General features: G+C 41.8%; 2 protein-coding genes across 3 annotated transcripts in view; both read right to left on the reverse strand.

Annotated features, from left to right (window-relative positions):
- TULP3 (TUB like protein 3) overlaps positions 1-8673 on the reverse strand; it is a 96460-nt gene extending 87787 nt beyond the window's left edge. The window contains exon 1 of the mRNA XM_023735678.1: positions 8559-8673. Within this exon, the coding sequence (XP_023591446.1) occupies positions 8559-8599 (41 nt within the window). The 5' untranslated portion in view covers positions 8600-8673. The remainder of the gene's footprint in view (positions 1-8558) is intronic.
- A 336-nt stretch (positions 8674-9009) lies between these two features.
- RHNO1 (RAD9-HUS1-RAD1 interacting nuclear orphan 1) lies at positions 9010-16440 on the reverse strand. 2 transcript variants are annotated; one of them, XM_023735681.1, is made up of 3 exons: positions 16390-16440; positions 12278-12529; positions 9010-11175 (listed from the first exon to the last, which is right to left on the reverse strand). In XM_023735681.1, exons 2-3 carry the CDS (start codon positions 12443-12445, stop codon positions 10618-10620), a joined length of 726 nt encoding a protein of 241 aa, XP_023591449.1. In that variant the 5' UTR covers positions 12446-12529; positions 16390-16440; the 3' UTR covers positions 9010-10617. The 2 variants fall into 2 exon arrangements, with proteins under 2 accessions (XP_023591449.1, XP_004381240.1); XM_004381183.2 differs by lacking the exon at positions 16390-16440 and having other exon boundaries at positions 12278-12668.
- Positions 16441-16518: the final 78 nt, after the last annotated feature.

Consider the following 16518-nt stretch of genomic DNA (forward strand, 5'->3'; position numbering starts at 1 on the left):
TTCAAGGCTTTATATATGTCATCCGACGGCCTTCTTGCCTGCATGGTTTCTGCTGAGTAGTCCAAGCTTAGTTGTATCAACTCTCCTTTGTAGATGACTTTTCATTTATCCCTAGCTGCTCTTAAAATTCTCTCTTTATCTTAGGTTTTGGCAAGTTTGATTATAATATGTCTTGGTGACTTTCTTCTGGGATCTACCTTATGTGGGGTTCGATGAGCATCTTGGATAGAGATCCTGTCATCCTTCATGATCTCAGGGAAGTTTTCTGCCAACAAATTTTCAATAATTCTCTCTGTATTTTCTGTTATCCCCCCCATTCTGGTACTCCAATCACTTGTAAGTTACTCCTCTTGATAGAGTCCCACATAATTCTTAGGTTTTCTTCTTTTTTTTAAATCCTTTTACCTGATTTTTCCTCAAATAAGTTTGTGTCAAGTGCTTTATCTTCAGTCTCACTAATTCTGACTTCCATTGCCTCAATTCTGCTCCTATGACTTTCTATTGAATTGTCTAATTCTGACATTTTATTGTTAATCTTCTGGATTTCTGATTGCTGTCTCTCTATAGATTTTTGTAGCCTGTTACATCTGTCATTATGCTCTTCTCTAATTTTTTTAATCTCATCTATTGCTTGTTCTGTGTTTTGCTTAATTTCCTTCCTAATTTCTTGAAGAGTTCTGTATATTAATCTTTTGTATTCTGCCTCCGGTAATTCCAAGAAATTTTCCTCCTTTGGAAAATTTCTAGATTCTTTATTTTGGGAGCTTGCTGAATCCATCACGGATTGCCTCTTTATGTGATCTGATATTGACTGTTGTCTCTAAGCTATCAAGAAGTTATTATATTTATTTACCTTATGTTTGCTTACTGTGTCCTAGCTTCTTGTTTTGTTTTGATATGCCCAAACAGGCTGCTTGTATGCTCATACAAGTTTGATTATCGGCACCTTTGAAGCTCTAATGTCCTGTCACCAGGTGGTTAGATCTGTTACTAGGTATGTGAGTTCACGAGTCTGCCCACTCCTCCCGTATGGATTCAGCTCAGGTGCCCAGGCAGACAGCCACCAAGTGTGTGGTGTAGGCTCTCACTTACACTCCTAGATAGGCCTTGGTGATTGGTGTAGGCACAGGCATCTGGCTGCAGCAGGGGTACACACTCTGAGCAATGCAGGTGGCTGATGACCGCCCTTGAGCGTCCAGAAGGAATGCGTGTCCCTGTTCCCTAGAGCACGTAGGTGGGTGGGTTTTGCAGCCAGACTACAATCACCTAATTCTGTTGCCTTAAAGGACTGGGGGGCACCTCTTATTCATGTGCCCCTATCACAAGTGGCTAGGTGGCATGGGTGGAGCCACCAGTCCTCAGGCCCCTGATGTGGGTAGGTGAAGACCCTGCTTAATGGGCAGAGCAGTGTCAAATGTCAAGAACCTGCCACCTCACAGCTTAAACAGCTGAAGTTAGAATTCCGGTATACACCCTGTTGTACTGCGGTAATGAGGGCCTACGCTGTTGAGATGAGCCCACACAAGTCTTTGCAGGGGGAAAGGCACTCAAAGTCCGTGGATCCCTTATGCCTGTGCCTAGGCAAAGGATCTGTGCCTACCCTGGGTTCCTGGCTTAGGGGAGCCAGCAGTTTATTTTTTCCCTCTGTTTGTTAATTTGTTCCCTCTCCAAGGCAGGGAGAATGGTGTGTGACAGATCCTACTACCAGCCCAGGGGACTCAGCAATTGCTGAAGCCGGTCCAGGACCCAGTGCAGAGCAGGTAGCAGGAAGGTAAATGGGAGAGAGGTTTTTCCCTAAGGGGGGTGTTTTTGATCCACGCAGTAGGCCGTAGGCAATTGCTTATCTTTTGCCATTCCAGGGCTGCTTCTCACTGGTTCTGGTTGGCTGTGAAGACTCTCTGGCGCTGAGTCTCTCCCGGTGTGGAAAACACACCTCCTGAGCACCGCCGCTTGCCTGCGTCACTGCTTAGCCCCGAGCTGATCAGGCCTGAAAGTCTCAGGCTCTCGTCTGGTTATGTCTGGCAACTCCTCGCTGCTTCCAAATCATCTCCATCTCCTTGCCACTCAGACCAGTTCCTCAACTCTGCCTCTGATGTTCAGGGCTCCCAGATTGCCATATATAATCAATGCACTCGCTTTTTCGGGTATTTGTTGTAAGAGGGTCCACCGGAAACGTCTAACTACTTCGCTATCTTGGCCCTGCCTCTCACAAGGCAAATTATTTTAAAGTGAATCCCTTTTCATTTTGCATATCCAACATAGCAAAAGCAAAAAGCTCTCTTTTGACAGCTGCTGTGGCAGAGATCATAATAGAGGGTCCTGCACAGAGTAGGAGAAAAATGGAGAACAATTCAGATTCACACACACAAACCAAAAATGACCAGGATTGCTGGTCTGACAGAGACTGGAGAAACCCCAAGAGTGTGGCCCTCTGGACACCCTCTTAACTCAGTACTAAAGTCACTCCTAAGGTTCACCTTTCACTCAAAGATTAGACAGGTCTATAGGGCCAACAACAACACACGTGAGGGACACGCTTCATAGTTCAATCACATATATGAGACTAAGGGGCACATCAGCCCAAGAGGAAAGACAAGAGGCAGGAAGGGCAGAAAAACTGGATGAATGGAAACAGGGAACCTGGGGTGGAGAAGGGGAGAGTGTTGACTTATTGCAGAGTTGGCAACCAATGTCACAAAACAATCTGTGCATTAACTGTTTAATGAGAAACTAATTTGCTCTGAAAACTTTCACCTAAATCACAATAAAAAAAATTGGGGGGGGGGGAAGAAAAACCACTCTTCTTAGTGAACCAAACAGAAGGCTATATAAAATGTATGATTTGACATGGTGATTAACAGTAGGGTTGTAATTGCTATCAATAAGTTGTACATCTATAAAAAGTTGAACAGGCAAAAGTTTTGTGGTAGATGTATCTACAATAACAACAACAAAAAAGAGCAGCTGCTGAGGTTGCTTATGCACAACCAAAAACCTCAAGATTTGGTGTCTTGGTTTGGAGGTTTAGGGTCATTGTTTCATGGGACATTCCAGTTAATTGGCCTAATAACCTGTTTAATGCTTCTGTAATACCTCCTAGTTCATTGCATAGTAACTGGGGTCTTAAAAGCTTGCAGACGGCCATCGCAGTCACAAAAATTAGTCTTTATTTACCTGGAACAACAGTGGAAGGAGAGTCAGGAATAGGAGGAGGAAATGGAATGTGTGGCTAATTACCAGAACAACTGCTTCCTTTGACATGAGACCAGAAGAACTAGATGGTGCCCAGCTACCATTACTGAACATTTTGATCAAAGATTCTATAGAAGAATCCTGATCAAAGCAGGAAAATGCAGAACAGAATTTCAAATACTCAGGGACTCCAGACTTTCTGGAGCCATGGGGGCTGAATGAACCCCTGAAACTACTGCCCTGAGATAATCTTTTAAAACTTAAACCAAAAATATCTCCTGAAGTCTTATTAAAACCCAACAATAGTTTAACTAGTAGAAAAAAAAGAAGCCGCCTTGAGCATTATGCTCTTTTAAGAACTATCGATACGGCATCAAATTGACGATAGCAACTTAGGAAGAAGGAACCTTAGGGGGCAGTGCGTTTATGTTAATCAAGGAGAAACAACTCAGAAAAGGAGGTGAGAATGACTGCACAACTCAAAGAATGTAATCAATGTCAATTAATTGTACATGTAGAAACGGTTGAATTGGTGTATGTTTTGCTGTGTATATTCTCAACAACAACAAAACAAAATTGATTAAAAATTATGATTTGAACATGTGGAACCCTTGAGACTATGGCCCTTAGACACCCTTCAAACCTGGAACTGAACTCACTCGCAGAGATCACCTTTCAGCCAAACAATAGACAGGCCTATAAAGTGAACAACAACACCAGTGAGAAACAGACTCCCCAGGACAATAGGACAATCAACCACAGGAGACCAAAAGGGCAGCATTTTGTTTATTTTTTGTCCAAAAACAAAGTTAAGAAGGCACGAATGGGCAAGAAAGATAGGCAAATGGAAACAGGGTACCCAGGGAGGATGTGGGTAGAATGCTGTCACATTGAGGGGATTGCAACTGATGTCATGAAACAAAATGTGTATAAATTGCTGAATGGGAAACTAATCTGCTTTGTAAACTTTCATTCAAACCACAATAAAATGTCTTAAAGAAAAGTATGATTTGATCCAGAAATTAAATTCCTTATATATTCAAAAAACGGACATTACTCAAAACCTAAGTTCATTCTACTTTTTGCCTGATTCTCCCATCCTCAGAGGTTACATTTTCTCACTTTAGGAATATTATCTCTTTTCCTTCTCTTTCTTTTGTAAAGATGACAGTACATTCTTTCACCTAACAATATCAATTAAATACTGTCACTTCCTTTCCACTGGATGACATTAGTATTCATTTGTACTTTGCTAAAATATCTAATTTCTTTAATTGCTAGTCTTAAAAAAAGTAGACAGGATCAGTATCATTTGCCATCACTTATATGCACAAATTGATCCAGAATATCTGGAATAGATATTCTGATAACATGTAAGAAAAGGAGGAGACTAGACATCAAGAGTCTGGATTTTACTTCTGGCTACATCATTTACTCACCATGTGACCTGCGGAATATCACAATCCTTCTAAGTCTTAATTTCTCCATCTCTAACATGAAGATAATGACACCAGCTCCGCTTTCTTCACTAAGTTATGGGGCTCAAAAGAGATCAAATATATGAAAGCACTATGAAGGCTGCAAAGGATACACATACGTAAGCCATTATTATTGATCATCTTATCTTGACAGGTCTTCCCTTTTTCAAAACACTGCTTAAGAACTTTACTCAAAGTCAAAATGCTCCTCCCTACTTCTGCCTCTAGCTAACCCAACATATCAAATTGCAAAACAAAATTACACTATGTTTCAATAGGGAAACAAGTCAATCCTCTATTAAAGTTGTTGTTTCCTTCTAAAATCTAAAATCAAAACCACAGTTTTAATTGAAGTTTCTTCCTGCAAAGTTAAGTGGCAATGCTTTATTTTTCCTGAAGTCTGTCTTAAAAATAATCCTTGTCTTCTTGTTACATTAAGAAAAACAATCCTTATTTTCTATACATTAACGACCAAAGAAAAAATTAAAACTTGCAGCAACTGTAGTTCACATTCTAAAAGTACAAGTGCATCTTGCTCATGAAGAAAGCAGTTATCAGAGTTTAGATTACCACATTCTGTCCTAAAAAATCAAAATCATCAATTTAAAAGTGGGAAAAGAATATTAAGATATTATTTAACACACAGAATATCTCTGGAAGAACCCCTAAGAAATCTACCAATGAACGAACCAGGTAGCATGGAGACAGTGAGAAGACATGCTTTTCACTGAACTGCATTTTGTACCTTTTGAAATTTGAGCCACATACAGTTTAAAAATACATATTTGTTATTTTATTAATGCATTATAAATCACTGAGGGATCCAAAAAAGTCCCCCTTTTCCAGATGAGAAAACTGAAGCCAAAGAAGTTAAATGACCTGCCCAGGATCACACTGCTAGATAATAAAAAAGCTGGGACTATACCTCAGGAACCTGAGGAAAGCTTCCAGTGTTTTTCCCCCTCATTATAATGCTACGTGCTAAAACAAAAAGTGCCATCTTATAAATAATAAAAACATTACTATAATCCTTTTCAGAAGTGTGGTCTTTCAGAGATTCTGGTGACTCATATGATACAATGGTAATTATTAATATTTTTACAGAAGTTCTAAGGCAAAAGGACAGACATGACAATCGTCATTATCAAGACTCATACCAAGTAACAAGCAAGTTAATAAAGACAGCACATGGATCAGTATGCCTACTCACAGACATAAATAGATTCAAACTTTAACTATGCCAGGAAAATTTTGCAGTTTTCATTATTACTAGCAGTAAAGATGTCTGATGAGGCAGGATAGATTCAGCAGTATAGACAGCTTATTCCCAGGGAATTGACTCAGAGGATATAAAGCAAAACCAGACCACAGGAAATTCTAGTTTGAAAGAAGCCTTGACAATTCCACTGTAGAGCCACCCTGGAGCAGGAGAACTAAGGGAGTTATCAAGGCCCCTTCTAGTCCTAAGGCCCTCAAATACTAAGAAGCAGAGCAATGTCAACTCCCCCGAGGAATTCAAGCATTCTTTTCCTCTTAACAAGAAAAAACATTAACTTCTTCTTTCAAACGGCACAAATGCAGGGGAAACAGTTTCCATAGAAAAGAAACCAGAAATTAAAACTAGAGAGGCTGAAAAAATGTGAGTCTGTCTGCTTGTGCAGCTTAGAACAGAAGGACGTTGGAAGAAAGGAAATTTGTTACAGGGATCTTTTCCAGCCCTGTAGGTAGCCTTCATATTTAGAGAAATACGCACATGTTAGATGTTACTAGGACTTTACCGTAATTTTTTATATTTGCCAAACATACTGTAGTCATGTATTAGTTAATCTAAGTATTTTCAAACACTGGGTAAGTCTGTTTGCCAACAATTAGATGATCTGACGAAACATTTAGAAAAAGAGAACACAAGAGATCAACTACAGTTGATCTTTCTAAAGAGAAATCATGGCCTATGGATAAACCATAGAGCAGGACTTTCTGAGACAACACTGAGTTGGAAGGTCGCACAGGAAGTCTCTCTCACCACACCTTCAATTCTCTGTCAGGAGCAAAAGGGCAGATAGAGCTTAAGTTCCAGCACTAACCAAACCCTATCATAGCCAGAGAATATATAATATGAAACCCCTAGCCTCAACAAAGGTCCTGAGATGGTTGCTTCAAATTTCATCTTCAATTTTCACTAAATATTTCAGATACAGAAAAAAATATATGAAGTTTACTTGTTGGTAATTTTCTCACTTAATTGAAAATAAATCTGATTCACGATAGAACAGTCACAAAATTCAAAGAAGACGAAAAAAATCACAGATATCAGGTATTATCCTCACACTGAAAGGTATTAATACCAAAACTCTTATTTTATCAAAAAAATTAAACGCAAAACCTAAAGCCAAAAAACAAAAGGCAATCCAACTCCCTCTTAGCAACAAATGAGTTAAGCAGTGACAGAAGCTGCACTAACATTACCGAAGGCAGGAGAAACATTTGGTGACTCACACATTCCCCTTTGATGTCAATTTTTAAAAATTAAAGAGTTGGTTTCTTTGGGAAGAAAAAGGGGGGGAAAAAAAACTTTAAGATTATCCCTTTAGGCTTCAGGTCCAATAAGTTAAAAACCATTTTGCCTCCTAGTCCCAATTTCAAAGTCAATTCCAATTAAAAAAAAAAAAAAAAAAATCATGAGTCATATCAAACATCTGGTATCCATGCAATTTACTGCCTTAAATTCATTCCATTAAGATTTATCGAGTGTCAAAACTGAACAAGTACCATATGAATTCAACCAGAGAAGCTGAATATTAACTTTACTCCCCTTTAGCATTCCCATATTTATACTTGTAAATGTGGATTATTTTTTCTCTCCACTTGCGGGGGAAAAAAAAGCGTAGTGAACGAATTTCAGAGTGCAGCTAAGCAGAACTTGATGAAAAAGGAAAATGGGTGTTGACTACCCCAACATCTCCTGCGTGACAATTTCTAAAAATAGTTTAAATTGTTTAAGTATTTACTAGTCTAAATCCACTCGTCAAATTTTCATTTGCCATGGTAACGGAATAAAAAGTGAGGAATATAGTTAGCTTGTATGATTTCAATTCTCAGACAATGCCAAAGTTTTAAGCCAATGATTTCACACGGCTCCTCATTAACTTTTCATTAACTTGGCTAACAGGGATTTATTTGACAGGCTGAGATTTCGGACCGTTTTAGTTTCCAGGCTCTCCCTCTGGCGGAGGCAGAAAAAGAGGCATGGAAGGCAAAGAAAGCACAAACAACTGGTATGGTGCCTTCGCAAGTAAGACAGACAACCTTGAATAAGAGATAACTACTAAAAAGCAGATATAAGAAAAAGAATAGTTTTGCATTTTCATCTCTCGGACACAGTTCCAGAATTCAGCACCGCCTGCCAAAATCGACTGGCATTATAGCAAATTACTAAGTATCACCCACAACCTTCTGCTTCGACATCCTCGGAAAAGACTGCATTCAATCTCAGTTATGCTACCACTAGGCAGTGCGTGAGGAGCGAGGCTAATGTACTTGAAGTAAGGGAAAACTGAGGCCCAGAGAGGGCGAAGACAGCTCATAACGAAAAGTCCAAGAGTTTCCCACGCAGGGTCCTGAACAAAAGTCTCAGCCCACGGTGAAGGCTACAGAGCCGCTGCTCTCTACCACTCACTTTTAAGGGGGGGGTGGGTTGGGGGTTAGTGAGGGTAACTGCACCAGGGAGTGGCAAGAGATGGCTCGCCTCTGGCGGCCAAATCAGACTCTCCCTCCATGACCCGAGCCCACCACCCTCTCCCCTCGGAGCTCCCAGGCAGGACCTCCACGTTCTCACTTCGTCCCCCCGCCCCACTCAAGTAAGCAGATCAGTCACCATCCCGCTCTGACCTATCGCCGCCGGGGCCTCGACGGTAGCGCGACGCCTCCATCCCCCGCAGCTCAGTAAGTTGCAACCACGTCCAGACCCCTAGACGCCGCCGCTAGGGTGGCAAGTCTGGCAGGCAGCCGGGCCCCACCCCCTGGCAACCACACTCCGCACTGTCACCACCGCCTATTGGACCATGTGACCACCACTCCCTTCTCATTGGCTATTGCCGCCACCGGCGATGCGGGAGGGTATCTAAGGGGCGGGAAGAACCCAGGAGTTAAAGGCGCCTGCGCTGAAGTGCGGATGACGGGCAAGGGCTTGGTTCCCTAGAGCGCGGCGCCGGGAAGGGGCTGAGGGCGGAAGGATGTGTTCGCGTCGGCTGTGCTGGCTCCCTGCGGTCAGGCTGCGAGTCCATCTGAGGAGCCGCCCATCCCCCACTAACCGCCACGCACCTAGCGGCTTCCTAACACCTCCGCCATTTGTACCTCGAGACCACCCATAGTGCTTCCAGAGGTCTGTTTTGTAACGATTTACAGACCTCTGCTGGCTTCTCACAATCTGGCCCCTTCCTAATTCCAGAGGCCTTCCGGGCAACCACACACGAAGTCTCTCCAGCAGTCATCCCCATTTAAATGGATCTTTCATAAAGTTTATCTGGTCTCATACAAAACCTCCTTCAGCCTCCCCTACTCCAGCTCAAGTTTTTAGATCAGTCCTAGACCTGCTCTACAAACTTTCCTAAAGCAGAGGACCCAGAGAACCTTTTCCATCTACTCCTTCTCCCTCTTTCTACAACGTATGGATCATCTTCAAACATCCATACTCTATAATGGGATCTAAATCTGTACCCTCGTTTCCAATAAATCTTGTCCCCAACTATCAGCTCCTTTCTCACCACCAACTTACATATTCTACAGACCCTACAGAATATCCTGACAAAAGTTACTAGACATTGACTTTAGTTTATTGTATTCCAAGGTCAAAGTTGTTCTACATTAGTTTTCAAAACAAGCTGATTTTTTAAGAGGCATAGAACTTGACATTAAGCTAGGACTGCGGGGCATTTAACTCACTGGGTCAGCCTCCACTCACTGTCTGACCCTGAACACAATTCATTCTCTGTGCTTCAAATTCACATCTGTAAAATAAGCAGAATAATCCCTGCTTGGTCAACCTCAGGCTGGACCTGACACATTTATTAAGTAGGTTCTTAATAAATAGGATTGAATGAGATGATATTTGTATGAAAGGACAATTGAGACATTTTGTTAACCAGAGAGTCCTTCTGCATTATTTACAATAGGAAGTAATATTCCCTGAAAACTTTCCACATTTATTTATATACATTTAAACCATTACTACAGGAAATCATTTTCCCACCTTATTTAATATTTATGGATTTATCTGGGAACAAAAAGTCAAAACATAAGCAAACTTAGTTTTTCTCTGTCCCCTTCCTCTCTCGATCCTACAGTATTCACTAAAACAGGGCTTGCTGCCCCTTCCTCATCTTGCCATCAACAGATGAGCCAAGGTTGTAGAGGCGGCAACTCAACCATAAAAAGTTACAATGAATTTGCTTTTTTTCTGTCCATTCGGTCATAGAGGAAGTGGCATTGAGCCTGACACAGAGTTGGTACTCAGAAATGTAAATGTAATTTGTTTGAATGAGATGACTAAAAGATTAATGAATGAGTAGCAGTTGAGGGAAACAAGAAAGACCTTTTGTGGAAGGGCAGTATACTATTGACAGTAAAATGCAGGGTTCTCTAAATAAAACTTTCTATTAACTATTTATTTACATGTATTGTGTTAGTATAAGAAATTTAATTTTAAAGAGTTAATATAAGAAAAACATGAAGTGAACTGTTTATGACACCAGATATTTTAAAAAGTAAATCAGGGAATTGAATTCCCTTATGACTCTAGGGCTCTAGTTAAAATATCTTCTTCCTACGGGTGTTATTTCCATTTTATTCTATTGATACACTCTCTTGCAAGCCAGAAGAGTGACTTTAGCAACTCTATGAAAACCAGCAGTCAATTTCTTGAGTTTCTTAATAAAGAGAGAGGCTGATGTCAGTTTTTCACAAGGAACTGGCTTCTGCTCAGCTTCCCTCTCTTCCTGAGGCAAGCCAACAGGTTCTGCCGTCTCCTCCAGGTGACCTTTATCCCATACTTCTCCTGAGGAGTGTCTTTAACCAGAATAGGCCCAGGCTCTGGGCTCTTAGGAATACTAGTATGAAGGGCGCAGCCTGGAAGCCTGTTTTCCTTCTGATCTGGGGAAATGGGTGTTTCCTTCACAGAAGATGACCCTGGAGTCTGGATGTCAGGTGGAATGAACACATAAGGTGGGCTTTGAAGTGTATGTACTGACAGTTCCCCATAGCTTTGGGAACTGAGGATTGGAACTAAGGGCGTTCTGGAAATGTCCTTTTCTGATTGCTTGGGAGGCTCCCTGATTAAGGGGATCCCCAATGTCACTGAACTGGAAGAAGACTGTGGACTCTCAAAGGTTAGCTGTGGAAACTTGGAAGTGGTAGATTTTCGACTTGAATGTCTTGCCTGGTCTTGGTGATGACGTTTCCGGTAAACTTGGAAACAGCTTTGTGCTGTCGTATCAAACTGAGGCAATACCTGATGATTAAAAAAAAAAGGTAAGGAGAGCCAACCACCAAGTCCAAACCAGAGGTAAGTATATTCAGGAAACTACATCAAATGACCAGAATCCTAAATGGGGGCCAACTGTAGTAATGGACATAGAAACAAAAATAGCTATCTAATCAGATAATAATAGAGCTTTGGCCAAGTTATTCAATCTCTTTGGCTTTCAGTTTCCTCATGTGTAATCAAGGGGACAATGTCTCTTTCACTTCATCACACCATATAATCACAACTTATTAACTGTCTATCTTTAAACTTCATGAAGGTAGGGACTAACAGTCTTGTTCGCCATTGGTCCCCAGCACCTAGCAGAGTGCCTGGTACAGAGAAGGCCCTCACCTCAGTAAATAAGTACTGTAGCTGAATGCAAGAATAAGGAAATGAAATCACGTATGTTAAGCATTGATCATAGGGCCTGGCACATAATGAGTACTCAAGAAATGTACATTCCTATTCTCATCCACAGGATTCTAAGGTTTGAGTTTCTTCCACAATCCTGAGGCAAGTATTATGGTTCTTCCAGGCAGTCCTGAACAAGTTATATTTAGTAAGCACTCTTAAGCAGAGCTTGTGCTTTTATATGACCCTTTTTCTATAATACTTCCCTGTCATATAGTAGCTATACCCTCTTCCAAGGTCTCTTACACTATTAAAATACGACATAAATTTCTGTAGATTTTTTTTTTTTCAAGGTTCAACCCATTAAACAGTAGAGTACCTAGATAAATACTCCACTTCTCACATGAAACTTAGGGAATGATCTCATTTTTTACTTGTCTTGCCATTTATCTGGCTTTCTCATCCAGCTACTGGGTAGTGAAATTTTCATATGGAACTCCTTCAGAGGAATGTGGGAGGAAAATCTTCAATTCCAACCAACTCATGTCTCAGTTTGAAACGAGAAAAGGAGATGTACCAGAGAAGATGTCTGACAATAGCCAAAAGAGTACATGGCCTCCTTGTCCCTATCTGCCAGGAATCTTATTTTTTGGAGGCCCTCGTTCAAGACCAGAAGAGGCAGCACTCTGAGAAGCCTAACAGAGGAAAAGTCAAAGTAAGAATACCATGGGCCTACCCAGGATGTGATGGTGTTGTGGTCAATGGGCTTGCTGGGCACCTGTCTAGTGCGGCTGATGCGAAGCTGTGGAGACCCACAGCGGTGTTTGGGGCCCTCCAGTGGTTGCTGGTGGAATAGCAGTGGGGCTTTCTGAGAACGCCGGCTGCGTTTTTTTCTGGGCGGCATCGATAGGTGAATGAAGAGTAGTTAATAACCACATCATGCTGGCTACAATCAGGTGCGGGAACAGACTCCAATTCCAACCCATGCCTGCAGAGAGAAAACAAAAGCCAGGAGGAAAATAACTCAGATGATTCCCCAGCTCTGCCAGCTAATTCTACCATAAACTACTACCCCACCTCAAGATTGTGGGGAGCATAGCTTCCCAAACCTACCCCACCAAGCAAACACACAGTAGTTCATATTTAATAACATTCATTCTGTAAACATTTACTGAGCATGTGTTAAGCACCATGCTGGGTGGTCAGAATTAAAAGATGAATAACCATTTGTTCAACATTTACTGAGTGCCAAGGGAGCATTTGTAAGGATACAAGGGTCAGATTGCTGCTGTCTTCAAGAAGCTGAGTCTAGTGGGGGAGACAGAAAATTACAATATAATATGAGAAGAATGCTTCCATTCTCTTCAGGGGAGGCTTCCGGGAGAGGGAGATACCTGACTTAGGTATGGAAAGGATAGGACAAGCAAGGAAGCAAGAAGGGCACTCCTGCTGAGGAATAGCATATACAAAGGCACAGAGGCATGGAGTATTGTGAATTCAGGGACTTACAAAACCAAAATAGCTGGACACAGTGTACAAGAAGATGAATGGCAAGAATTGAAGCTAGACATGGAGTCAGGGTCAGATCAGAAAAATCAGTTGTGCCATATGAGCTTGGACTTTAGCCTGAGAAGTCATTAAAGATTTTCAAGCAGAATGGTATGATTATATTTGGCCTTTTTTTTCTAATTTAACTTTTTACCCCACATAATTTTAAACTTACACAAAAGTAGACTGAATAATATAATGAACCCCCATGTACCCATCAGCCAGCTCTAACAACCATCAACCCATGACCAATCCTGACCCATCCACACTCCTATCCACTTTCCCCACTCCTGCCTTATTTTCAGGCAAACACGATGTTTCCAGTCATCCTATCATTTCTGTTAACATGATTAAAATACATGTATTAATTCCTTAATATCATCAAATAGCCAGTTTTCAAATTTTCAATGGTCTCAAAAATGCCATAATTGTGTTTTTTGTTTGTTTTTGTCATTTAGACAGATCATCCTGGAGACAATATGAAAGGAGAGGATGAGTACTCTGGGATAGGGGGACCAGTTAGGAGGTTACTGTGTCATCCAAGAGAGAAATGATAAGGGTCTGAACCTCAGCTGTGTCAGTAGAGGTGGGAGGCTGGAGACAGAGGTAAGGCCAACAGGACCAGACAGTAATAAAGTCATACAACAGAGCAGATTGTTTCCATTATACGTTCATGAGTCAAAAAATCAACACGATCTGATTTGTGTCACTAGGTAGTGGAGAATCAGATACCAAAGGGGAAGAAGAAGGAAAAAACAAAGGACAAAGTCCCTACTTACCCTCAAGGAACTAACATTTTAGAGAGAACACAAGTAATAAATACATCCATTTGTTCATTCATTCATTCAACAAATATTTACAGAGTGCCTACTATGTGCCAGGCACTGTTCCAGGTGCTGGAAATATACACCAGAGAACAGTATAAAATCCCTGCCCACATGGTGCTTTAAATCTAAGATAGCAATCAGTTAACTATTTATTCTGTTTGATTTTTCAGTGGGAAGTGATATGAGGTAGGAGAAAAATCAAACAGGATAAGGGTTTGAGCTGACTGAGTGCTATTTTAGATCAGGTTGTCAGGGAAGGCCTACCTGAAGAGGTGACATTTGAGCAAAGTCCTGAATGAAAAAAGAAGCAAGCAATGGAAAGATATGAATGAAGAATATTGAAGTCTGAGAGAACAGTAAATGCAAAGACCCTGAGGTGGGACTATTTCTGACTTGTCCAAGAAACAGTAAGGTTAGGGTGACTGAAATCAAGAGTGGCTAAGAGATGAGGTAGTAGAAAGGGAGGAACCGGTTCATGTGACACAGGGCTTTGTAGGCTAGGATTACATTTTATTCTTAGTATGATAGAAGTCACTGAAAGGTTCGGGCAGAGAAGTGACATAATCTGATTTGGAGTTTTAAAACATAACTCCAGGCACTTTGTGAGGAAAGCCTGGTTGGGAAGAGGGGGGTGGAGAAAGGAAGCAGGGCATCCAGTTAGGCTACTGCAGGAGTTCAATGGAGAGAGAGATAAAGGTAGCAATGGCTAAGGTGAAAGTACTGAAAATAATGACTTGCTGAAATTCACCATCAAATGGGCCCACTACCTTGCCCAGCCATCCTACTATGATTCCCTGATCAACTCTCCACAAAGATTATCTTAAATTTTTTCCACTTGCTAAGACTTCTGAACTTCTCTTCTCTCAGTAGATGCCTTACTTCCAACTTCACAAAGAATACAGAAGCCACCAAAGAAAATACCCTCATTTTCTAGAAATCAAACATACAAACCTGCATCCATCCTCTTTCTCTCAGCTGTAGAGAGGTGCTGTCAGTATCTTCTGCAATCTAAGGCCTTTCCCTCCACCTGTGCTTTAGGCACCTTTCTGACTCATACACTTTTCTTAGGCAATCTCATGCACTCATATTTTAATTTCCACCTACTCTGTTACACACTCGGTTTAGAATTCTCTAAGCTCAGGACCCATATACCCATTGCCTACTTGACAGCAACTAGATGTCTCAAATGTACCTCAAATTCAACATGTTTAAAACTGAACTCATCATCTCTCCCCACCTCCAGGGCCCTAACTCAGCAAACGGTATCATTCTTCATCCAGTTATACAGCCAGAAATCTTGACACCTCCCTCTCCCCACCTCCTCTATCCAAACCAACACCAAGTCCTGTCAATTTTACCTCTCAAACATGTCTTCTTCAAGCTCCAACCAGTTCTCCCATGGAATATCACAATGGCCTAACTTTTCTACCCTAATCCATTTAAAAACGTGTCATTTAAAAATGCAAGTCTGACCATGACTCACTTCTGCTTAAAACTTTTGATTGGCTTCCTTTAGTTTTTGGATGAGGACACAACTCAGTACGGCTAGGCTCTGCTTTCTCTTGCTCCAGCTTCATCTCACATCGCACTTCATTCAGGTCTCTTAGCTCAAACTCCTTAGATATATTCTTCAACCTTTGTACTCACCATGCTTCCTCCTGCCACACAGCCTTTGCACACTTTATTCCCTCCCTCTGCTTAGAGGGCTTCCCTCCCGTCTTTGCATAAAGGCATCAGATCTCACAACAAGCTTCAGTTCATCAGAAAACCCTTTCCTGCCCTAACTCAAGACCTCCTTATTATACATACCCAAAGTATCATTTACCTCTACCACTTCACAACTATAATTCTACATTTGATTATTTGATAATGTCTGTGATGCCACCCCCTCTCCCCAATTAGTCTGATAAGCCCAGGAGAAGGAAAACTGTCTGCCATTGTATCCCTAGGACCTATCACAGTGCCTGGCACAACTTATCAACAAACATTTGCTAATAAGTGAATAAATAAGGCACTTTGGTTCATTATAACAAAAAGCTTGGCTGGGGGTGGAGAATGTCAGTAGTCGAAGATTTAGAGTTGAGGCAGAATTTCTGTTGTGTTTTGTTTTAAGATGGAAGAAACCTGTACAAGATTACGTGCTGCCCTCAAAGAACTCTCAGTCTAGTCGGGGGTACCAGACGATCGTTAATCAGACGTGAATGGACTACAATTTCTCCCAATCAGGATATCAACTAAAACAGACCTTTAAAGAGGGTATGAAAATCATGAGGGGGGTAGGGTAGAGGATGGGAAAGCGGAAGAAAGCAGAGCCGTGTCCCAGTCACCACCGTCTTCCCACGTCCCCTCACAGTCTCTCCGCTCCCCCTCACCCAACCATGGCGGCCACCCCTTGCTCCTTCCCAACCTTCCACCGCCTTCTCTCAGTCCACAGTAACCTTGTCCCCTCGAGCCGGCCTCTGGCCTCTCTTACCAGCCGGGTACGGTCCCGGGCCGCGTCTCCTCTCAGGTCTCCACAGGGTTCGAGCCCGGAACGTGGAGACAAGGGCCGGCGCCGATTGGCGACGCTCCGTCACGTGACCGCAACGCTCCGCCGGCGCCA

Source organism: Trichechus manatus, unplaced genomic scaffold, assembly GCF_000243295.1.
Source record: "Trichechus manatus latirostris isolate Lorelei unplaced genomic scaffold, TriManLat1.0 scaffold00081, whole genome shotgun sequence".
Classification (NCBI taxonomy): domain Eukaryota; kingdom Metazoa; phylum Chordata; class Mammalia; order Sirenia; family Trichechidae; genus Trichechus; species Trichechus manatus.